Source organism: Sminthopsis crassicaudata, chromosome 5, assembly GCF_048593235.1.
Source record: "Sminthopsis crassicaudata isolate SCR6 chromosome 5, ASM4859323v1, whole genome shotgun sequence".
Lineage (NCBI taxonomy): Eukaryota > Metazoa > Chordata > Mammalia > Dasyuromorphia > Dasyuridae > Sminthopsis > Sminthopsis crassicaudata.
In genome coordinates this window covers 210,322,968-210,348,705 of record NC_133621.1, presented here as the reverse complement: position 1 = coordinate 210,348,705, position 25,738 = coordinate 210,322,968, and the positions used below count along the sequence as shown (strand labels likewise).

The following is a 25,738-nucleotide window of genomic DNA, read 5'->3' as shown; positions in this document are numbered from 1 at the left end:
ATCAACCTGAATTAACAAGAAGGCTGCCAAGACAGCAAAAATTATGTTCTTTAGTTGGGGCTAAGATACACATCTGAGGTTCCACACCACACCAAGTCCTGGGGAGCCCAAAAAGGAGGTATGGAGTTCTGATAGCGTATTTGAGCAGAGGGAAAGCAGCTGCAAGTACGAAGGGGTTGTGTCGACATTCCGAGGTTTCACAAGGTAGGTTGTTCTGCATACCACCTAAAAACACCATAAAGCTTTTGAATTCCAGAGGAGATTGTTTAAGACATTTAAGAAAATAGCCACAGGCTATTTCAATGACCACAGGTCAGCCTCGAGCAATTTATGGATCTGGGATTAAGTCAGCCGCATTCTACAGGTCTGACAAGGTTTATAGGATACAAAAGCTTTGTCTTTCCTCCTTCCTTTCTTTATGATTTTAAGAATTGTCTTTCCTTCCCTTTCTTATACAAGAGTTCTTTCATTTCTTCTTTCTTGTGGTACAAAGGTTCTTTCTTCCTTAAAATATAAGGATTCTTTTTGTTTCCTCATTATGATAAAAGGATGTCTTTTTTTCCTTTTCTCATCATACAATCTTTTGTTTCCTCATGATAAAAGGATGTCTTTTTTTCCCTTTCTCATCATACAATCTTTGGTTCCTTTCTTATGGCACAAGGGTCCTCCTTAAGATACAGGTTATATATTGCCTTTCCTTCATTTTATAAAGATTCTTGTTCCCATGTTGGCGGTTGTCTTCCTTCCTTATGATCCGTGCTCTCTTTCTTATTTTTTGGTTTCTCTCATGATTCAAGGTCTTTCCTTTTTATTTTTTCATTAAAGGATCTCTTCTTTCTCTTTCTAATAATTATTAATATTTGGGGGCTTTTCTTCCTTTCTTTTTCACCAAGTAGGAATGAGTTTTCATTTTTTTTTTTTTTAAATTTAAAAATACTAAAGCCAGAGAGCCCGAGGGTCGAATAAGAGCGCCCGTACCGCGCAGCCGGCTCATGCGCACGTGGGTGCAGCCGCCCACCAAGCACAAAGGAGTCAGGCCGCTCGGGTTCCCCAGGCCCGGGGAGCGGGGCGCACGCCGCGCACTCTGACCCGCAGCGGGATCTCCGCCTCCGGAGTGGGGGTTGGGCGAGGGCGGGGAGGGGGAGTAGGGTGGTGATCGCGCGCCACGCGCCAGCTAGGTTTCTGCTCCGGGGAGCCGCGGCTGCCGCAGCGGCGGCCATGGCATCCTGAGGCGGAATGCGGCTCACGCGGAAGCGCTTGGCCTCGGCGCTCGTGGCCGCATACTGCATCTTCTCGCTCTATGCCGCCTACAGCGTCTTCTTCGGCAACCGCCGAGGCCGCCGGAGCGCCGCAACCTCCCCGCGAGGCCCGAAGGACGGAACGGCCATAGGAAAGGGCCGGCGCAGCAGCCGCGGAGGTACCGAACCCACCCCTCCCCCTTCACTCTTCTTCCCTCCCTCTCTCCCCTCCTCCTTCCCCACTAGCGGGGCCCGGCGGAGGCTGGGGCGGCGGCGAGGGCTAAATCCAGACAAACTCCGCCCCCCCCACCCCGCCCCGCGCCCGGCCTACGGGGCGTCCTTGTGGGGAAGAGGCTTCGGGCGGCTCCTCTAGCCACGCCCCCTCCGCCCTGTCCCGAGAACCCGGGGCGCCTCGTGCGCATGACCTCGAGCTGGGGGCGGGAAGACTCGAATTCAAGTCCCGCCTCAGACCTTTCCCGATCCTGTGACCCTAGCTACCTGCCTGAAATCATAATCCCCTGCACCGCATCATGCACTTCGGCCCCGTGTGTCTGTTTCCCTAATTGTGGGAAAATCTAATGATGGGAGGCACCTAGATGGCGAAGTGGATAGAGTACAGAAAGTCAGGAGGACCTGAGTTCAAATTCGGCCTCAGCCACTTAACACTGGCTGTGTGACTTGAATCAAAGGACTCGATCCCAAAGCCTCACCAAAAAAAAAAAAAAAAAAAATCCAAATGATAATACTTGTAAAAAAGTGTCTAGAGAAATTCAGAAATGTGACCAGAAAATCCCCTGTTGTGGGATCCTAGAATTTAGATGGATTTGGGAGGAGAGAAAGTCTTTGGAAATTGTTTTCCCTCATTTTACAGAGACCCTGAAGAGTTAAATGTCGGATCCAGGGTGACCCTAGTGTTAAATTAAGTGGCCCGGTCAGGTGCTGAATAATTCTGACCAAGCTGGGGACTACCTCTATCAGACATCCATTTCGGCTACAACCTAATGAGGTTTCAGGAAGGATCACTTTGTACTTTATAATTACATAATTTATATGTTTTAAGCAAAATTACATATTTATACCTAATTTTTAATTTTATAAATGCATACATTATATATGTGTATGTTTTATAAATCAGTAAATTAAGATATATCAAGTTAAGGAACCTATTTTTCCCTTTGGACTCTATAAACATTCAGCATTTTATACCAGTGTTTGAAATCAGCTTGCTCCAGCTTTGACAGTCTGGATGAAATAGTTATACAATTGTGGAGAGGAAATCTGTATTACTTCACATTTTCATTCTCAAGTTCTTTTGGAACTTGGAAATGTTTCCAACAATGACCTAGCTACTACTTTTAAATTTTTACCTTGGGCACATTACATTGGATTGATTTTTTTCATCATTTCCACAATAAACTACTACATTTCTGATGAAAAAGGTACATCTAACATTTAAATTATTTGAAGAAAGCTACATCTGGATTAGTGAGTATGTCCTGGACTCTACTTAAAGTATCCCCTTAGATATACGCATTTTAAAGTTCTTTATATCTCCTGGTAACCTTTCATAAAGAATTCCTGAAAGTGTTTCTGATACCATATTAACTTGCTTTTCAATGCTATAACTTTTTAAAACACAGAATTCTCTTCTTTGATAAATGAAGAATGGAATCCCTGGGAACCAGATGATCAAATTAGGCACTTTGATTTCCTACAGAGATATGAAACTATTCCTGAGTTGTTTAAAAAAAAGCCACCTGAGAACGAAAAAACAGACCTCAAGGTACAGATCTGGGGAAAGGCTGCCATTGGTGAGTTATATAAAATTGTAGTAAAATGTCTCACAAAATAAGGGTTCTTGTAAACATTATATATTAAGTTGGCATTTTTGAATGCATCTTATTTTCATCCATGACTGATTATTAAGCTCTTAGAAGAATATATTACATGATATTTTACTGAAAGTATTCTTTTAAAATTCTTGTTATTCTGATTATCAGTATCAACAAATGGACATTTCCATATGCACAGAATAACCATTAAAAGGATTGGACATCGCCTACATTTTGGATTTCCTTCACGGGCTAATGGTACACTATTTCAAAGTCCAATTCTTTTTGTACAGCAAAATAACTGTTTGGACATGTATACATGTATTTAATTTATACTTTAGCATATTTAACATGTCCTGGTCAACCTGCCATCTGGGGGAAGGAGGGGAAAAATTAGAACAAAAGGTTTGGCAGTTGTCAATGTTGTAAAATACCCATGCATATATCTGGTAAATAAAAACTATTAAAATATATTTAAAAAAAAAAAGGATTGGACGTGGTTCACAAATCACTCATTATATATTCAGCTTATATATATATATATTTTTTACTAAGTTAAACATGTTAATTGCAATGTTGTCTTGCTTGGCTATAGCTCCTTCTGAAGACCTTCAGTTCTATTCTGTGCATTTTTAAAACTCACACAGTGGCTCTCTTTTCTTTGATTACTATGGCTGTTTCCCTTACCTGAGTTACCACTTCCCCCAAAAAACAATGACGACAACAATAATCTCATGGAAATGAGCTTAAAGAAACAAAACAAATTCATATATTGCTCAAGTCAGAAAATGTTTATCTCCATCTGAACCTTGACTCCCTCATCTCTCAGTCAGATGATTTCAGATGGTACCTAAATCTTTCAGAGATGTTTTTCTTTATAATAGTGTAATAATTTTATAAATGGGGGGGGGGGTTGGGAAGTTACTCGAATTCTTTTTCAAAGTTATCTTGCCATTTTTCAACTTTACAGAAATAAGCATGTATTTATGTAGACATAAAAGGAAATCAGTGTTTTCCCTATTTTGCTCTTTAGTATTTTAGCTTTTAGCTAGTCTTCAAGATATGAAGACTTCTGATTTTTACCATCGGGACTTTGGCAAGGCACATGCACTTTCAGTGCCTTAGGCAAATTGTTGTAGATATTAAGAGAGGGAGTTTCTTACACTGATGAAATCATGTGTTAGATTCTCCCCCCCCCCAAAAAAAAAAAATTTAGAGTATAGTTTTAGGCAGAGGTACTGTATAGCAGTATTATATTCAATTTAATTGTATTAACAAGTAGTTTTTGAATGATCAGTATGCTATATTAGAAGGTAGTGTATTTTAGAAAAGTGCTGATTTTTAATCAGAAGACGTAAATTATAATTTCAGTTCTATTTGGCCCATGGTGAAGACATTTAATCCTTCTAATTTATCACCTCTTCTTGTCCAGGAGATAATACTTATCCACTTCATTGTTATGAAAAAAAGTGTTTTCTTTTGTTTTTCCTTTCAGACTATAACCTTCTTTAGGTCCAGAATCAACTTTTATATCTCTTCTCTTCCAGTATACTTATGTATACAGTAAGCAACAATATTTGTTGATTGAATCCATCTTTTTCTACACTTGCTAAGCATTGTGAGCAATACGGAAGTAAAACACTTGGTCTTTCCTCTCATAACACTTACAGTTAAATTGGCAAGCCTGGACTAAGAATACATAAAACAATATTGATCACCAAAAAGACAGTATAAAATTAAGTATTGATTAAATGCTGTAAGAAATTCAAAGAGAGAAAGATAAATTTGGATAGCTAGAAGTCTTGAAATGTGCTTAAGATTTGTATAGAAAGAAAATCTGAGAATGTTATTACAGGTGAGGGTAAAGATATGAAAATGTTCCTTTTTTAAAAAAAAATTTTATTGTTATGTTTTGTTTGTATATCACTTGACTTTTCTAATGCATCTCCTCCATCCCAAGAGTCATCTTTTATAATGAAAAACTTAAAAGAGGGGGAGAAGGTTATCAAAACTTACATGTTGTAAAAAGTTTGACATTATAGGCAGTGGTCCAAACCCATGAAGGAGATATGAGATAACTGAAAGTGAAGAATACATGAGCAAAAACATGGAAGCTTATGTTCTTTTTTAATTGTTTAATTTTACAGCTCTTAAATTTCCCAACATATCTTTCCTCTCCCTTCTGGAGAGTCATCATTTATAATAAAGAATAAAAATGAGGAGAAAAGATTTGAAACTAACTAAGTAGCATATTGAAAAAATTTGGCATATGCAGTATTCTATATCCTTGTTTTCCATTTCTTCAAAGAACCAATTGTGACTTTACCGCATTCAGCACCAAGAAGTACCTTGTCATCTCTTCTTGAACTAGTTTTGTTTATGGAACTCTACTAACAATTTTATCATTTTGCTCTTTTTATCATTAATTTTGTAATGTTCATTGTACTTTTTGTTTTCTTAGTTCTGCTTATTTCACTTTGCATTAGTTCATGTAAGTGTTTTCCTTGATTTTCTGTATCAATCTTTCTTTCACACACAGTAATGTTCCATTACATTCGTGTGCCAACAATTTTAGTTATTGCCCAGTTGATGGTCTTTGTTTCTAGTTCTTTGCTATACAAAATGTGCTATTATACATATTTTGAAGTATGCAAGACCTTTATTTTTGTCACTGCCTTTTCAGAGGAGTCCATGGTTCCCAGAGGCTGTGGACATTTTAACCATGCTCTTCATATAATTCCAGATTAGGAAGCACATTTTCTTAAAGGTTACCAGGGATTTTCCAGCTTGAAATGTAATGTTCTTCTCAGTCTCAAAGTTATCTTCATGGTCTCACCTATTATAAAATCTTGCATGATTTTAACATATGCAACATCTTCCAAGAAAAAAACCTTTAAGGCTCTGTATTTTTATTCTACTAGACCAAAAGTTGATTGGTTGGTTTTTTTAATCAACAGGAGATATTTTTGTTTATATTCACATCAGTAAATATATTTGGAGTTGTTAAAATTGAATGCAATGTGATCTTCTTATCCTTAACCTGTTTTCTATTTCAGTATTTACTTGTTTGAATCTTTAGGTGACCTGCATCTATACACTGGTGTCTGGAATTGTCTTTTTGTCTATAACCATTTCTATCTCTGTTAAAGTATAAAACTATTATTAAAGTATGGACAATTTCTTTCCCTTTCTCCCACATCAGTCAACAGTTATTAAGAATCTACAATATATCAGGCATTATTCTAAACTCTAAGCATACAAAAACAAAATTTTCTCTGACCTATAAGAGCCAATATTCTTTTGGAAGAAAGCAATATCCTTGTATATAAGTAAATACTAATTAAATAAATTATTTCAAAAGGAAAACCATAGCATCCAGGTTAGAGGACCAGGAAAAGATTCAAGTAGGAAGTTACCCTTGAATTGAGCTTTTAAAGAAGCCATGAATTCCAAAAAGGAGAATTTAAGATGTGCATTTCAGAAAGGGAAGCTGTCAGCAGAGGAACAGAACCGAGGATTAGAAGGAATAGCAAGACTATTAGTTTGACTTGACCACTGATTTTGTCAAGAGTAACAAGTATAAAAAGATAGATAAGAACCAGGTGTAAGAGACTTTAACTACCAAACAGAAGAGATTACATTTTATCTTAGAGGTCCTAAGAAAGCAAGGAATCGTTTCCTAAGAAGATTAAATTCAGACTTGTGCTTAAAGAATATCAGTTTAGCAGTTCCCATGTCTGACCTTTTCTGTTATTACATGTGGCACTCTGTGACCCATCTTCACATCTTAGTGCTGTCTCCAGTGTTGGAGAGGCATTCCATGTCTCTCATACCTCATTTCATAGATTTCTCTCTTTTGAAATGCAGTCCCAGCACCTCCATGAAGCCTTTTTTAATCCCCTCAATTGATAATGTTCTCTCTCCCAAATAACCTTGCACTTAACTACTTTGTATTTATTTGTAATATTTATTCTCAATGTAGCTATGTATCACCTTATTATTTGTTCTACTAGAATATAGAATTCTAGAGCAAATTTTGAATATCTTTTAATTAAGCAAGAGAGAACAATTTAACGATTTATGCAATGCCCACTTTTAGATGTTAAAACTTGTGATCCAGCCAAATATTCATGGGCTACTATAGATGAAGTCTTACTTATGTTTTATATATACATGGGTATATTTTAATAATGACTAACATTGATATTGTATGGTATTTAACAAGATTGCCTAGATGTTCCCATTCATTCTTTTTCTCCTCTCTGTATAAAAAGGAAAAAGACAAAAAAAGATCAAAGAAAAAAAATCCAACAAAACCAATCAATAAATAGTTTGTTGTGTTTTGTTTTTTTTTTTTAAAGAAAATTGACATTGTATATTCTAACCTGGTGAACCCACCTTGTTCCTCACCACTATCTCTACAAAAAAAGGGGGAACAATAAAGACAGTATTCTAATCCATAAAACAAGTTAGCATATTAGTAATGTTAAAATATTGATAAGTTTGTTTTTAGCATGGAGCTTATTTTAAGCAGTTATTAATTGGTATATTAATATCATTAGAGAAAATTCATAAAGGAAGAGAAATGTTTCTCTAGCTAATTGAAATAAGTAGTTTCCTACTTTATACAGGACTGTATTGTAGATATATACATATATATACATGCATACACACATATAATTTTAATTTTTTCTTGTTACCAGGTCTTTATCTGTGGCAGCATATTTTTGAAGGTCTACTTGAACCTGCTGATGTTACTGCTCAGTGGAGAGAAGGAAACTTAAAAGCAGGAAGAACATATTTCCGGTACCAATTGTGCAACCTTTTAATTTTTTAATTGTGTGATAGCAGATCCTAAACTTTTTCCACTTCTGACCCCTTTCTATCCAAAATAGATATTCAAATGAAACATTTACTGATAATAAATCATAATTTCATGACCCCAACATTCAGATACAAGACTCCATATGGAGTCCCAAACCACAATTTAAGAAGCTAGGTACTATAGCAACATTACTTTCTAAGTAGGAACAGAAATGGTCAGAGAGAAATATATTTACTTAAATTAATTTTGATTCAGTATACTTACTGAAAAGAATAGGGAAATAAACATCTCAGATAACAAATTAAAGTTTAAAATGGTGTCTTTGGACATTTTGTCAAAAAATTTTGGAACATCAGTTATTTTTCATTACCAATCAGCTTTGACAAGAAGACAGGATTACATTAAATAAATCCAAAAGCATTTTGCATGTTTCCTGATTGCATATGCCTGTTGCATTTTAAAGATGGTTCTTGATCATGTAAAGAGTATACATTAAGCTTTAGTTTTTATAATGTTGAATCTTTGCGGACTTCTTAGAGAATAGAGGTATGAGGAAGATATCTTTTTAAAGTATTGACATACGAATTTTTAAAATTTTTGTCTCCTTATTACAATCATGTTTCTTTTCTAAACCAAATAAATTAGTATGAAGGTTGTTACTGACATTCTGAGACCTGACTTGTTACAACATTATTTTATACATGAACTTTATTAAATGGTTTAAGAAGTGGGATCATTCTTTGGCGGTGGAGAGAGAGAAAGCAGGTGTGGAGATTCCTATATCTAATCCCCTGAAGGCAACCCCAAAAGACCAAGAATAAAGACTTTTGCTTATCCTGACTTCAGCTGACTCTAAGGTATCCAGGGTACTAACTCTGTCATTACATTTGGCGCCCAACATGGGGCACCATAGCAGTACCAAGATAGTTACAGGAGATGCTAGAGTAGATGTGAATCATGTGAATAAAGTCTAAGCTTGTTTGCCAAAACTCTCGGGTGCTCTGTTGTGCTTAAAACTGCTTCCCTATGAGACAGCAGCCGGAGGATTCTGGGGACCTTAAAACAGAAGTAAGGTTGATATTATATTTACCAGAATCTCTGATAGGCCTGGACATTAGGACGATTGGCATTAGTTAGGCGAGAATGGGCCTAACACTAAAAGATAATTTTTTTCCATGTGGATCTTTTCAAAGTAATCTCACTTTAAAAGCATCAGATTTTTGTTAAATTTGATAACAAGGTGGCTATAAAGTTTTAGCTTTTCTGGGTGTTGTATTCACCTTCTTGTCTGCTTTGCCATGCTCTTGATGTATAGTGAGTTTGCAGTGCATGAAAACCCACAGGATTTTTTAAACTGAATGAATTTCTGTCCATTTCTTCCACATCATGCATTTTTTTAGCTGATTTTTAAATTTAAAGTAGGTCTTTACATTTACTTTAATTAGCATTAATCTTCTTAGTCAAAGCCTATCATTTTAGTCTCTCAGAATATTTTTTTTTCTTTTAAATTCCAAGTCTTTCATTCAGAATATTAATTCTTTTGCTTGGTTTTGAGTCACCTGAAGATTTGATAATCATCCATTTGTTCTTATAAATTTGTATATGTGCTCATCAAATAGGAATCTTTTCTAGCATTCCATATAGACTATCAAAGAACTGGACAAAGTCCATTACTCTCATAAGACAATATTGCTCTCTGGAGGCATGTTTGAAAAGGAAGAGAATCTTTTCTCCCACGTGATATTTAAAAGAATCTTTCTACAAAAAAGCTTTTTCTCTGGTGAATCATGGAGACACAGGAGAGACCCTTTGTTCTGAAAGTTTGAAGCAAAAGAGCTTTAATGGATATTCTTTCCAGAAGAACGTTGTATAGGTTTGCTTTCCAGGTCCGGCCTAAGGGTCACCCTCTGAAACACCTTCATCCCCCTCCTTGGCTTCTTTGTTTATTAATGAAAGTAGAATCACACAAAAAGAAGCAGAAGGTACCAAGGAGAAGTCTTTTAGACTATGTGTTTAAATATGAGCTCTTTATCCAATAACCTATAAATTGACATAACATTCAGAGGAACTAACTCATTTTAATATGGACATTCAGTTCAGTCCAGTTAAGTTATGGAGTATTGGGTCCATCCAGCAGACCCAACCTGGGCTCAGGGTTAAGCTGATAAGAAAAGCACGGGTCAGGCAGGATGCAAGCGAGCAGTCCACTTAGTTGTTGGAAGGACAAAATTTTTATAGAGCAAATCCACAATGTGTATAAACAGCTGTGGAAGTTATGTTTCTTTTTTTTTCTGACTGAACACATACTTTTAGTCGATTTTTTGTTTTTCTCAGTCATGAGGTCTGTACACACATCAAACTCAGGGTCATGGAGAGTGATGAATGAGCATGTTTTGCTAGATACAGGCTTCCCTGAAGTTCTAGTCTGGACTAGGGTTCACACTCTGCCTCTGCCCTCTACCTTGTAGGAAATACCTACTTTTTGCCAGGCATTTTTTGAGATGTTTCTTCTCATTCCAATCCATAGCACCAGCAGGGCCCTGAATATCCGGTAAACATCTCAAATTCATAATTTGTTTTCTTTTCCTCAAAACCCATATCTCTCCCTTACATCTTGATTTCTGATTATAGCACCACCACCCTTTCACTTACCAATATCCAAAATCTTGGAGGCATCCTTGAGTCTCCCTCTCCTTCAGCTCCCTGTTGCCCTGCGACCATCTCCAGGCAGCCTGATCTGTCAAGTTGACATAGGATCGCGGTAGCTCAGAAAAAAGAGGAATGCTGGGGACTTTGTGCAGCCTGGCTCACTTATGACCAGTTTACTTGCAAGTCATAACATCAGCTTCCTAAAGGACAAACAACTACCTCAGCTCTCTCTACGCCCCTGTCCAATTAATTGCCTTGTGATATCAATTCAGCTTCCACATCTTTTTCATATGTCCCCTTCTTTCCATTCAGATAGTCTAATTTATATTTTGTTTGTCACCTTGAACCATTGCAATAATCTAATTGGTCTCCCTGCCTGAGATTTCCTTCCTACTTCCAATTCATATTCCACAGAGCTACCACATAGTTTTATTTTCATAAACCACAATTCTGATCATGTCATCATATTTTTCATAAAGCTCTACTGGCTCTATTTTTCCTCCAGTTTAAAACACAAGATTCTCTGGCATTTAAAGCCTTTCAAAATATGGCTTTAACCTATCCAGGCTTATAACACATTATTATCCTTGCATTTGACAGTTCAGCCAAATTAGCCTGCTTGCAAGACATCCCATTTCCCATAGGCTAGATATTCTTCATGCACTTTCCTCATTTGTGCCTCTTAGAATCCCTATTTTCTTCTGCAGCAAAGTAACCAAGAAGTTTTATGGGACTTTCATGTAACCTGTCTCAGAGTCTGGATACTATTCTCTAGGACTTATACAAGATTGCTACCCAATCAGTGTTCTATTGCTAACCTGCTAAAACTTTACTCCCCGTTTCTAGGGGGAAATGCTGCCAATTTTGGAGGCCTTTAGAAGCCTATTAAGAAACTACTCCCTCCTATGGGAATTCAATGAAAGTTCCCATTCAAATTTATTCAGGTCCACAAAACTGTCACCAATTCTTTCAAAGGGTCCTTTTTTTTTTTTTTTTTTTTTTTTAACTAAATAAGACCCTCATTTGCAGAGTATCAAGAGAGAGTTTTATCTTCTCTGTGATGTTAAAAAGCAAAGTTGGTTTTGTAGATAATCATTTCATATAAATTCTGAGTTTTGCTAGCATAAAATTATAAGTTGTGTGTTCTAATAATTTTATTTTCTCTTTTTTGTTTATGAATCCACCTCATTCATTTTTTTTATTTTGTTCATTTGATTTTTCTCTCTATCAATTAGCAAAAGGTTCAATGATTTTTTTCATCTTTTAAAAAATATCTTTTAGTTTGTATTATCATTTTTATTGTCTTTTTCTTTTTTATTTTATTTACTGCTCTTCAATCAAACTTTCTCCTTTTGTGTTTAATCAGTCTCCTCAGTTTGAAAAAGGATTAGGATGTCAATGACATTCTCCAACTGATGGGCATCCACTCAGTTTCCACTTTCTTGCCACTACAAAGATGTCTGCCACAAACATTTTTGCACATGTGGGTCTCTTTCCTTCCTTTAAGATCTTTTTGGGATATAAGCCCAGTAGAAACACTGCTTGATCAACAAGTATGCACATTTTGATAGTTCTTTGGGCATAGTTCCAAATTTAAGCAAATGTTTCTCTGCCTTAGAACATATTTTCTAAAAGAGCTGCAAATTTGAGGGGGGGAGGATTTAAAATATAAACTTTTATTATATTGGACTCAGTTCTTTTGCAGTTTATTAGGTCTTTTTCACATGAACTATTGTAATCTTCATCCCACACTTTGAAACATGATTTAAACTAAAATTTCCTAGGAATCTATATAATTAGATTTGGCTCATTCTAGTTTGTTGTGATCTTTTGGAATCCTTATTCTGACATTCAGCTTGTAAATAATATTCCTTCCAGCCTCGTGTCATCTATAAATTTAAAAAGCAAACGATATAAAAAGTCATGTTTTGACTTTTTTGTTTGTTTGTTTAAATTTCTTCCTTTTGGGGCAGCTAGGTGGCGCAGTGGATAGAGCACCAGCCTTGAATTCAGGAGGACCCAAGTTCAAATCGGATCTCAGATACTTAACACTTCCTATCTGTGTGACCCTGGGCAAGTCACTTAACCCCAACCTAAAAAAAAAAAAAAAAAAAAAAAAAAATTTCTTCCTTTTGTATACATGAGAAGGGGAGTTCATGAAGGTAAAAGAAGTATTTGAGTGAATTGTGCACACCTATCTTTTGGACAAAGTGAGGTTTGTACTTCAATTTCCTAACCATGGAGACCCAAAATCTAGAATAGAGAGAGTTTAGAGCCTGGAATTACCTAGAACTTTGGAATTGGGGTCTTAGCAGGGACTAGAAAGCTAGGCCAAGATGTCAGGCCTGAGAAGTCAAGATGAATAGAAAGCAGGAACTAAAAATGATGCATTGACCTAAAAAGTGGAAAACTGCCAGGGGCTAAAGCTGTGAAATTAACTTGTAAGTCACATTTCACTTTTCTAGTTCTTTCACATGAATTGATTTAAAATTTCCTTTGAGATTGGTCTTAATTATTTTACTGTAGTTTAAAGTTTAATGATATTAAATAGTTTAGTGAATTAATTAGCTGTAGCTACAAAATGAATCACAATTTTACAAAAGTTTTGCAATTGCTGAACTTTAGATATTTTAGCCAAGAACTTGATTAAATGGCTGGTCTTTGGTTGCTTTTCATGCAAATGTTTATGTAGTGTTTATGTAGTTGTTCAGAGTATTTATGTTGAAAGAGTCTTATGACATTCTGACATTTATTATTTTTCTTTAACTGCTATTATTAAAAGCAATAGGCAATATGGTATAATAGATAAGAGGTTAGCCTTGAAGCCAGAAAGACTGAATTTAAGCTTACTTTTGATACATACCACCTGTGTGACTAGGGGCAAATAATTTTAATTTCTGCAGGTTCTAGATCTAGGCAACTGTCCAAGAATATAAAGTGCAGAGATGATTCCAACTTGCATTGTAGAGATAATTTTCTTGAATATAGAATCCCCTTTATCAATGAAGTTAATACACCTTTAGCTTGTATTCCAAAGTAAGATATAACATTTTTTATTTTTTAAAAACCTTTATGCTTTAGTATATCTAATTGTGAGTTTTTGTCTATTCTAAAAATGTCAACACTCAGGGTTTTTATTTTATAAATTTAAAATTCCCTTTTCTAAGTTTCCATTTTCTTATTCAGAGTATATCCCAAGTTTAAATTAATTATAAGCTTCTTAAATTCAGATTGTTTAAGGACGTTTTGAGTAGCTATATTTTCCTTTTCCTATTTTCTGAAAATCAGTATTGTACTAAGGACAAGGAAAAAAAAGAAGTTTGAAATTTTCTGAATTTGTGATAAATGTATTTGTGACACAAGTTCAATTTTGGCATATCCAAACTTAATATTTGATACTGTTTCTCTAAATCTCTATATCTCTATAAATTGTACCACCATTCCTTAAGTCATCTAAGTAGGATTGAAAAAATAAAGTTATATTTTATTCTTCTCTTTTCCATAGTGAAGCTAACTAAAAATCTGCCAAATTTTAAAGACTTTTTATAATCTTAATCCATCTTCTATCTCACTTCATTTTCTTCCTCTTCTGTCCCCTCCTTCTAATTAGATGAATCTCTTTACTGACCCATATTCTCATTGTTCATTTTCCTTTTCCTAGAATATCCTCTCCAGTGCTTCATGTCCTAGTCAATTCTCATTGATCTCCCACTTACTGGAATTACACCACTTACAATGTGAACCATCACTTATCACTTAATTATATATTCTTGTTTCGAATCTGTTGATTTTTTTTCCTTCCACTAGATTTTACTCTCTGAATTCAGGAACCATATCTTTTGTGGTGGTAGTGTTGTTGTTTTAATCTGAATTTCATGAATACCAAAAAAATAGTAGAACAGAAAACAGAATTTTATGTAAAATGACATCACTGAAGTTTGCTTTAAAAAATAAATTATAAAATCATCTTGTTACTTTTAGAATTGTGCTGCTTATCTAAGTTCTTCTGTGAATATCTCTGACTATTCTTTTGGGGAGGAAACATTGTTAGTAGCTCTCTCCTTGTCCCCATTTAGAAAAAGAGAAACTGTTCTTGTGTCAAGTAAACAAAACAAATGTATGTTTGGTATGTTCAAGAATTTATACTTCATTCTCTACTTTGAGTCTTATCACCTCTTTGTCAAAGCGTTGTTTCATTGTCGGCTTGACTGATCATTAGATAGATTAAAATTCATAAGTCTTTGAAAGTTTTTTCTTTATAATATTACTATGTAAATTGTTCTGTTTCTACACACTTCACTCTGTATCATTTCATAAAGTCTTCCAGCATTTTGCTAAAGTTGTTTCTCTTTGTCATTGTCCATGATTACAGTGTTAACCTACCTAATTGTAACAATTCAGAGCTCTTTTCATTCTTTCCTATACATACTACATTAATTTCCAGATCTACATTTTTTTTTACTGTAGCTATAAGTTAAAATAAAATTTCCCCTTACAGTTTTACTGGAAACTTGTTATAAAAGAAATTCATTGTTGTGGCAGTTTTCTGTGATTATTTGGTAAGAAATATGTAATATATTAGTACATTCATCAATAATCAATACCAATTAAAAATGAATAAATATGTGTGTATATACACACATATATGTATGTATGCATATGTAAAAATATCCTCCATGATATATATGTACATGAACAGATAAAGCAGGTATGCCTTTCATATAACTTAAAAACCAAATTGTTTTTAGTTTACTTTCTACATATCCATTTTTTCTTTACTTCTTTACTTCATTCCAAGATCTAATGTAGTATATCTTTATATTAGTTAAAAATTCAATGTGAGTAAATAAATATCCTTATAAAGAATTTGTTATTTAAAACAGAAATGAAATAAAAGTGTATTCTACAAAATAACTTGTGATTAAGACTGGGGTTAAAATTCTTACCATGCAACAAGAAATTCGGTTTATTGTATCTAGGATATACTATAACACATTAAACATGTATGGGATTGCCTGTCATCTAGGGAAGGGGGTAGAGGGAGGAAGGGAGGGGAAAATTCGGAAAAGAAGTGAGTACAAGGGATAATGCTATAAAAAAATTACCCATGCATATGAAATGTCAAAAAAATTATAATTATAAAATTAATTTTAAAATTAAATTTTAAAAGACTGGGGTTAAGATATTATTCAAATCAATAATAGAAAATATTTTTAAATATTTTCCCAACTATCTTTAGTCTTACAGAAAGGTATATTATATTAGCTAAAAATTCTGCATGTAGAGAATTATTGAATTATTTCTGTTTTTTCTTTCTGGGTTATATTATATACTGTACATAACCAGTCCCCAACATGGTACTGACCTTCCATGTACTTATAGATATTATGTACCAGATAAGTATATAATGGTACAAACATAATACCTATATAAAAGCACATTCGAATATATGTACACAATTAGGATATATATGCACAAATTCCACAGGAACATGCACTCGTGTTTATTTGTGCCTGATTTTTAAAAAATAGTGTGTGATAGCTGCTTCTATAAATAAGTACCCAATTGAACAGCAGAATAGAATGGTGAGTAGAGGGACTATCTATCAAATAGATTGATACATAGTAACTGTACTAAAGGGCAAGTGACAACCTCTCAGTATTTGAGACAGCTCTGAGACTATCAGTTACCTAAAAGTTGCTGTTCCTCACATTGGAGAGAATTCCCCCCCAAAAAAGTTACTAAATTAAGGAGATTATAGTAGATCATCCCCAAATAAGTAATTGGTTATGTTTTTTAAAGTTTTAATATAAGTAATTTGGAAGGCATTTGCTGTTAGGATTATAAAATTTTGTAATTTGGTTCCCACCATGTAATAGAATTATAATACTATAAAACCAAACCACTGTCTCTCTGAGAAAAATGGATTTCCTTCATGCCAAGCAATCCCAATGAGAACTCACCCAGTTCTGAACCAATGGCTCTGGGGTCTGGAGCATGGGTTATAGTAGTACGGGGACTAGAGGGGAGAGGCAGAGCACAGAGATCCTTGTCAAAGGAGCAGGAAAACCATAGTAACTAAGGGATAAAGAGGAAAGAGCCAACCTCGTGCCAGTGTAAATTCCCAGAGATACCAATTTGGGCTAATTAAATTCCTTAATTGTCCCCTTTTTCAGTTTTTCAGTCACAAGAAGTGATCCTCCTGTTTATTTGTCCACTTCTGTCAAATTGGAGTTAACAGGTTTTCTCCTATGTTGTGCATATGTCAAGAATTGTCTCTATTAAAATATTATTGATTAGATTCTTGTTAATATTAACATATTAACTATGTTAATAGTTCAGTTAACTTTATATCATCATTCCTTCTTCTTTTTGGCCTTTAGAATTTTAAAATATCTGATCTCAGGAAATGTATAACAACTTATTTTAAGATGGATTCAAATGGCATTTAAAAATATATGTAATATCTTGATTCATTGCTAGAAGATTTTCTTTCTGGTGACAAATATTTATTACTGTCATCTAAGAAATAGAAGGGAACACACTCTGGAAAAATCTCAGCTCTTTTGAACTTGAAGAAAAAAAGTAGTATGGTTTAGCTAAACTCTATTTGATAAGGCACTGTGTAATGTAAAAATGTTGCACATTTTGCTGTTAGCTTTATATTTCTACAAACATTTAAAATAGTCCTCTGTACACAAAACAAACATTTCATAAATGCTAATCAAATCACTGATTAAATTTTTAAATGTATCTTTAAGGGCACTAATTATTTATGATTTTCTATATTTCAAATAAAAATGCATGAAAACTGAAAAGTAAAATCATACAGATTATTTACATTATATAGATGAGCATAAACTCCAGCAGTTTCTCAGCTTAAATTCATTCCCCCAAACTAAATTAAGTAAAAGTGATTTGTGAGTAAAGTCACAATTGATATGGGAGTCTAAAAATACTGTCCTGTAAAGCAGTCATTCCTATAAAGATCATTCATAATTAACTATTCATTTAAGGGCCAATAGGGGCCAATACCTGTCTTGCATATTCATAGTGCTTGCACACTCAAACACATATACACATATGTGAACACACACACACACACACACACACACACACACACACACACACACACACCTTATAGCTTGCAAGGATTTCAAACATCAAGTTCTGAGGGAAAAAGTGACTTATAAAGAGATAGGGAAAATGACTTTTAGGATCCCTGAGTCTCACTTGGATTCCCAATCTATCATAATCTCTTGTACAAGTAAACTGCTCCATACCCCTGCTCTCCCAGGTGGCTAAGATCAGACTGAGTTCAGCTTCAGATGCTTACTAGTTAGGTAATGCTGGGCTAGTCACTTTTCCTCTGGGTGCCTCAGTTTTCTCCACTGTAAAATGTAGATAAATAATAGGACTTCCTTCTTGTTATTCAGATAAGATGAGATAATAATTGTAAAACAATTAGCACAGTGCCTGGCACAAAATAAATGCTCTATAAAGGTTATCTATTATTATTATTTTTTAAATTTTTCATTTATTACTTTCCACATAGCCTCCCTCCTTCACATGCATCCACCTCCAGCCAACAAAAAATAGTCAGAGGCTGATCATTTGAAAACTATTATAGCAAATCCCTCCTTCATATAGATTATTTTAAGTTTTAATTTATTTTCACACACATTTATAATCTTTACTTGCTATTGTCTCCTCTCCTGTCCATGAACAATAAAAATATATGAAAAATAAAACTTAATCATAAAAAGAAATAGTTCTGCAAAACAAACTCTCATATTGATCATCCCCAAAAACATGTCTGTCTGTCTGTGTCTCTCTCTCTCTCTCTCTCTCTCTCTCTCTCTCTCTCTCTCCATTTTAAGTTCATTGTTTCTCTGGTAAGAAGTGAGTAGTGTGTTTCATCTTCAATTTTCTAGATTCATGGAGTATAATTATTAAATTTTCTATTTAGTTTTCTTATTAAATTTGACTGTTTACCTGTCAGGATCTTTTTGAATTCTGACTGTCATATAATGTTGTAGCTATCTCTCCTCTTCTTTCTGTTTTTTTATAACTTTGACAACCGTTCCATCTATATGTTTATGCAAATGATTGATAATATGTCAAGCAGCAGAGACCAAAGCACAGCCCGAAGACGCTACTAAATAAGAATCCCTCTTTGGAACAGTGAATCCAACCACACTGGTGGTCTTATTGTTCCTCACACATTAATTATGTTCTATCTCCCATCTATATGTCTTTGCCCAGGCTGTCCCCTATTTCTGGAATGTATTTCCTCTTTTTAAGGTTTTTAGAATCCCTCATTTCCTTTGAAGTTCATCTTAAGTGTTCCCTCTTACATGAGACTCTTCCTGGCTTTTCTAGCTTCTGGTCTTCCCTATCTCCCTCCCACAATAACTTATATTGATTTTATATGCATACATATATATATATATATATATATATATATATATATATATATATATATATATATATATATATATATATATATATATATATATAATATCTCTCCAATAGCATGTCTGCTCCTTGTTATCACAGTACCTGATCTATGGAAGGTGCAGGAACCATGAAGCCGGATGTGTTTATCTTTCCCTTTGACCATAACACCTCATATTCTGTTTTTCTTGGTCTGTGATTATTTGACAATACTCTGCAGCCATACCCCATCATTTAAAATTTGGCTTCAAAGCAACTATACATGAAGATGAACTATACAATTATAGGAAATCTTTCCATGAAGAATTGGGTAGAATTTTGACAAGATTTGCAGCAATAAATCTCTTAACATTTCCAGATGTCAAGTTCCTTTGTTCTAATATTACAGCTTCATCACTGGTCCAACCCTACTCCCAGGATACTTTTCAGTTGTGGATAACGTGGTGCTTGTTCTAAATGGAAGAGAAGATAAAAAGATCACTTTCGCCGTACAGTGGTTACTCTATACAAAAACCTTATTAGATGCTCGGAAACTGCATCATGTTGCTGTTGTCTTACTTGGAAATGAACAATGCAATAACAATTGGATTTATCCATATCTTAAAAAAAATGGAGGCTTTGTGGAACTACTTTTTGTCACCTATGATAGCCCTTGGATAAATGAAGAAGATGTTTTCCAATGGCCCTTAGGGGTAGCCACGTAAGTATACACTTTAATTTTTATACCATTAAAAGGAAGATTATAGAATCAATTTTAAAATTTTCAGGACAGGAATATTAAGTTATCTGTCCGCAATCATTAGGAACAGGTAAAATGTATAGAAGCAAGAATTTGCAACTAAGAGAATGAATTCAGAGTTTTTAAAATTCTTTTTGGCAAAACATTTTGTTTGATGTTTGATTCCATGACCATGTTACTATCCTGTTCAGAAATCCTTATTGGTTCCTTTATTGCTTATAGGATAAAGTGATAATTTATACATATACATATAATTATTTATGTAATTGTTAATAACTCACATTGGTAGCATAGCAACCCAGCAACAAAACTCCACCCATAAAACAAGCTAGAAGGAATGCCTACTTGCCTGAGAAAGCAAGCAGCTAAGCCATAAAACCCAGTGAAAGCACAAAAAAAACTTGTGACAATACAGGACCAGAGCTGAACCTCTCACATAAAAACACCCAGTCATTTAAAAAAAAAAAAAAAAAAAGGGCAAAAAAAAATTAAGAAGAAAAAAAGCTTGACTATAAAAAGTTACTATGGGGGCAGCTAGGTGAGACAGTGGATAGAGCACCAGCCCTGAAGTAATATATATATTACTATGGTGATAATGAGGATCTTGATAAGGAGGCATGATAGGGAAGATCAAGCCTAAACTTAGAAGAAGATAGTTTCAAAATGGCTACATGTGAAGCCTCACAGAAAAATGTAATATCGTCTCAGATCCAAAAAGAACTCCTAGATTGGCTTTAAAAGGAGTTTAAAAAGCAGATTAGGGAAGTAGAAAAATTGGGAAAAGAAATGAGAACAATGCAAGAGAATCATGAAAAAAGAGTCAATAGCATGTGAAATGATATGCAAAAATTTATGAAGGAAAATAACTCCCTAAAAAATGGAATTAACCAAATAGAAAAGTAAGAATATAATTCCTTAAAAATTAGAAATGAACAAGTGGAAACTAATGACTCTGAAACATCAAGATACAATAAAACAAAATTTAAAAAATATATATTTTTTAGTGTTAAATTTCTCATTGGGAAAACCTAGAAAATAGATCCAGGAGAGATGATATAAGAATTTTTGGATTATAATTTTTAAAAAATCTACATAAGACAACATTTTTCAAGAAACTATCCAAAAAACTGCATTGATATATTAGAAACTGAGGGCAAAATAGAATTCTCCTTATAGATTAATTATATTACACCAGGCTTGTTAATTTTTTTTTTTTAAGACAGGATTTATTTTTGGTTTATCCTAATTTACAAAAACATTATGAAACAGGTTTCTGTTATGTTTCATGGAGGGATGAGGAGTCAATCTGAAAATCATATGATTCTTATTGATAGCAATTTTTAAAAATTAGATTAATTAACAAAAAAACTTGACAATATGGTAGAAAGAACAGTGCTCTGCAAATCTGGTTCTTCTTATTCTGTTTCTAGTTCTCTGACCTTGGGCAAGTCACTTAACCTCTCTCATACTCAGTTTCCTCAACAGTAAATTAAGAGGGCTGGAGCAGTCATTCCCAACTGATGCAGTCTGAGCCACAAGCATCCACTATTTTTATTACAAATCTCTATCATCATTGTTTTTTTTTTTATTTAGCACCAACAAAATACCGACTATGACAAGTATAAGAAGCAGAATGCCTTCTATTGATGTATAATGTCAAATTTTTAATTAAATGCTAGTATTTTTCAATACCATTATGATTAATAAACAAGTTAATTTAAAAGAATTCATAGCCACTTTTATGATAATATGCTTTTAGTTACAGACACTATTATAGAATATTTAATTTACAGATATATTGTAAAATATTGTAAAACCTAGAAAAACAAAAGTTTGGAAACTATTGATCTAGGTACCTCCCAATCAGCTAACATGCTGGAATTATGTACAAGTTATCCTTGCAAAGCTTTGAATATAACCTACCAATAAACGTACATTGGCAATGAGAAGAATAAAAAGGAAATTCATATTCACCTTAGATAAATACTCTTTCTAATATAAAGTGAAAGAAGTAGTTGTCATTAATATTCATCAACATGAGTAAATTATTAAAAATGATTTGTTGACAGTGGTTTGAAAAAAATGACAGTTCAGTTTCTTAATCTTTTGATCTACATTTCATTCCTCAGTATTGAATTGCAAAATAGTATGACATATTATGCACTAATTTGTATGTTTATTTTTATAGATATAGGAATTTTCCTGTGGTGGAACCTACCTGGTCGTTGTTGCATGATGAGAGACCGTTCTTGTGTAATTTCTTAGGAACTATTTATAAAAATTCATCTAGGGAGACGCTAATGGACATTTTGAAACATGATAAAAACAATAAGTTGTGTTGGATTGCAACCAGAGAAGAGTAAGTTCTGTTTCATTTCTACATTCCCTTGGTTTACAAAGGTCAGATGGAAGACTTTTTTAGCCTGGGACATTCATGAAAGGTCCACAAGAGGTGTCCTGAATTCTCAGTATAGTTTCTGTACTTTCTGTACAGAAATATCTAAAGTGATTAAGGGGATTGTACAGATATAAAGTAGGACCTTAAGGTGGGCAAAAGCTCCAGTGGGGTGGACTTGGAATAATACTGACAGTCAAAGGCAAAACCATTTGCTAGAACTTGCCTTAGTAGCATTTAGTAGGTTATTTGACATCCTTGAAATGTAATGAATGCCAGGAAGATATAGTATTTATCTCACTGGCATTCATTGTGCTATTTCAGGATTCTGTAGCTGGCATTACATCAGTTTCAGAACCACCAACACCTCGTAAGAAAAATGGGAACCATTTGCAAAAGGGGGAAAAAAACTTAAAAAGAAACTTTCTGATTACTTCATTTAACACAAATGAATATTATCATCATCTCATATTTTTTTCATGACAATCTGAATAAATATTTTAAGGGGGGGAAAACCCAGGACCAAACTATCAATATCAATGTAAGATTCTTATTTGAAAATTTTTAGAATTTTTTAAAGTTGTTTTTGTAGGAACTTGGAGTTGCATTATTTGAATCCCTTTGTTTAAAAATCCTTCAGTAAAATTAATCTAGAAAAATTTTATTATGTGCTCTTAATAATAGCCCTGCAGGAAATTTTAATTATAGAAATTATTTTAGTAGATTCTTTGTTCTAGACTATCAAAATCTTTCCCAACAACTTTTAAAATAAATTTAGATAAGCAGCTGATTTCAGAAAAGCCTGGAAAGACTTAACATGAACTGATATTGAGTGAAATGAGCAATCAAAAGGATAATGTACACAGTAACAAGATTATGTAATGATCAACTGTGATAGACTTGGTTCTTCTCAGCAACAGAGGGATTCCAAGTAATTCCAATAGATTTGGGATAGAAAAATGCCATTTGCATCTAGAGAAAGAACTATGAAGACTGAATATGACTTGAAGCATTATATTTTCACCTTTTTTGTTTGTTTTTTTCCTTTTTAATCAGATTTTTCTTGCACAACTTAACAAATATGGAACTATGTTTAAAAGGATTGCACATATTTAACCTATATCAGATTTCTAGCTGTCTTGGGGAGTGGACAGATATGGGAGGCAGGGAGAAAAAATTTAGAACACAAAAGTCTTACAAAAATAATTGTTGAATGTATTCAATTACTTACTGTCTGGAGAAAGAGGTAAGGGGAAGGGAGGGAGGGAAAAAAAATGGAACACAAAGTTTTGCAAAGGTGGAATGCTGAAAACTGTCTATGCATGTGTTTTGAAAATAAATAGCTTTATATAGATATATGTAATTTTTTAAAAAAAGGGAATCTAATGACCTTGGAACCATGTTTTTTTCCAGCACGGACTGCTTCATTCTGTACTATCCAGCCCCACCCCAGTATTCTTTCCATTTTCAGGTTTTTATATGCCATTTTAACATTTTTGTGAAATAGATTTGGCACTGCAGTGTTAGTTTATACATGAACTATTTGAACTGTCTATAATCATTCATTGTTAAAGACCTTGAAAAAATAGTTATAAATTTAAAAAAAGACAAATGTTGAAAACTATATGTGTATTTGGAAAAATAAAATACTGTTTTAAAAAGTAAATTTTTTTTTACTTTAAAGCAGTCATGAGAGAAAAATAGGAAAAATATACTTACGTATTAGTCATAAAAGTTTTTAGGAAGCTTTTGGATAAAAAGATTGGTAATTGTAATAACTTCAGCAGTAGTCTCAAAATTTTACTTTTGTATTGTAAATTTAAACATCAACAAATCTCAATGCTCTTAGTTCTTTTCAGATGAGATTTTGATTTTTTGATTTGTCAACATGTTCCTTTTTACTATTTCTATCTCTGAATATTAAGATATGATTTTTTGTCTGAAGAAAAAAATTAGTATAGAATGGGAATTCACATTTCTTTTTTTGTTTTCTAGGTGGAAGCCTGAAGAAACACGTGAAAGTTTGAAGAACTATCAAGATGCTTTACTTCAAAGTGATCTTACATTGTGTCCTGTAGGAGTAAACACCGAATGTTACCGAATTTATGAGGCTTGTTCCTATGGCTCCATTCCTGTTGTAGAAGATGTAATGACATCAGGAATTTGTGGGAATGAACACACATCTCCTAGAACTCCACTGCAGCTTCTTAAGGCTATGGGAGCCCCCTTTATCTTCATTAAAGACTGGAAACAACTTTCTGCTATTTTAGAAAAAGAGAAAAATATGAGCTTACAAGAAAAAGTTGAAAGGAGAAAAGCACTACTTGCATGGTATCAGCATTTCAAAGCACAACTCAGAGTGAAATTCATTAAAATTTTAGAACGCTCCTTTTTGATGAGTGATAAAGTTTAGTTGTTAATTTAAACTCGAGTTCAAAGATGATTGAAAATGTACTTTTCAAAACTTTTAGTGTATTATGTGTTTTTAAGAAAAAATGTGTTTTGTGATTACAGTTATTAGACTTTTGAGCATTGGGATACTGAACTTCTCTGTGTGTAGCTCAGTCATCATGCCTTCAAACAAGAAGTAGAATTAAATATTTTCTTCAAAATGCTAACCCGCCTCACCTGTTTTGCCCACTTTACAAAATTGTAAGGCTTTATTCTTGGGCTTACCCTGCTGAGGTTTTTTTGTAGATACAGATATATAAGACACACATACACACACACACACACACACACACACACACACACACATACATACATACACACATACACACACACGAAAAAATACATATATTCACAGACACATTTGCATGTATATGTGTATATATGTAAATATAAAGAGTGTATATTCATGTAGTTCACTCTTCCTGTGTTGAGACAGGAAAAGGAATTAATTTTAATCTTAGAAATTTTAACTTCTCATCCTGTTTGCTCATTTACTAAAATTCTGTGGTTCTTATTCTTAAGACTACTCTTTTTGTCCTTGTGAATAGAGGTGTAAATGTATATTGATTTATGTACCTCCATCTTCCTGTCTTTAACCAGGAAATGGAATTAAAATTTTTCTAAACTCTTATCATACTATGTGCCCATTTTCTAAAATCCTATGGTTCTTTTACAAAGGTACTCTGTTGTGTCTTTTTGTGCAGGTCAAATGTGTTTATTAACTTACATTATTTATAAGTAATTGTGTACTTTGTCAGCAACCTGTAAGGGAAATAGACCACCATGCAGAGTCCCCCAAAGGCAACTGTCTTCAAGATCAAACTGGTCAGATGACTGACTGTAAAGGATAGTGTGGCTATGTAGGCAAGGGATGGGTCCATCGGAGGATCTGGTGTCAGAGATAGTCAAAGGAAAAAGAGGATCAAAGCAAGAAGTTTGGGGTTAGAAACAAAGTTCTGATCACTGGCATAGAAAGAGTTTGGGGCAAAGATTTCCCAGGATTTTTAGGAGATAATTCATTCTAACTCCAGGTTTAGCCCTCTATCAAAAATGCCTCTCAATAGCTCTCACAGATAAAATGTAGTTGTGTAACCTTTAGTAACTTAATCTTCCTAAAGTTCCATTTTATGGTCCATAAAGTGAAGTAGACTA

The 25,738-nt window shown here is 33.9% G+C and overlaps 1 protein-coding gene across 1 annotated transcript; it reads left to right on the top strand.

The window, feature by feature from the left end:
• The first annotated feature begins 992 nt into the window (after window positions 1–992).
• RXYLT1 (ribitol xylosyltransferase 1) lies at window positions 993–25,217 on the top strand. The gene is made up of 6 exons (XM_074269756.1): window positions 993–1,417; window positions 2,879–3,049; window positions 7,774–7,876; window positions 19,390–19,701; window positions 21,929–22,099; window positions 24,131–25,217. The coding sequence occupies exons 1-6, from the start codon at window positions 1,237–1,239 to the stop codon at window positions 24,546–24,548; spliced, it is 1,356 nt and encodes a 451-aa protein (XP_074125857.1). The 5' UTR covers window positions 993–1,236; the 3' UTR covers window positions 24,549–25,217.
• Window positions 25,218–25,738: the final 521 nt, after the last annotated feature.

Excerpts from the sequence above, each read along its gene's own strand:
- RXYLT1 (XM_074269756.1), top strand. The coding sequence starts at position 1,237 with ATGCGGCTCACGCGGAAGCGCTTGGCCTCGGCGCTCGTGGCCGCATAC. Across the intron at positions 7,877-19,389 it reads GCAGGAAGAACATATTTCCG|CTTCATCACTGGTCCAACCC; the intron begins GTACCAATTGTG and ends CTAATATTACAG. Across the intron at positions 19,702-21,928 it reads TGGCCCTTAGGGGTAGCCAC|ATATAGGAATTTTCCTGTGG; the intron begins GTAAGTATACAC and ends TTATTTTTATAG.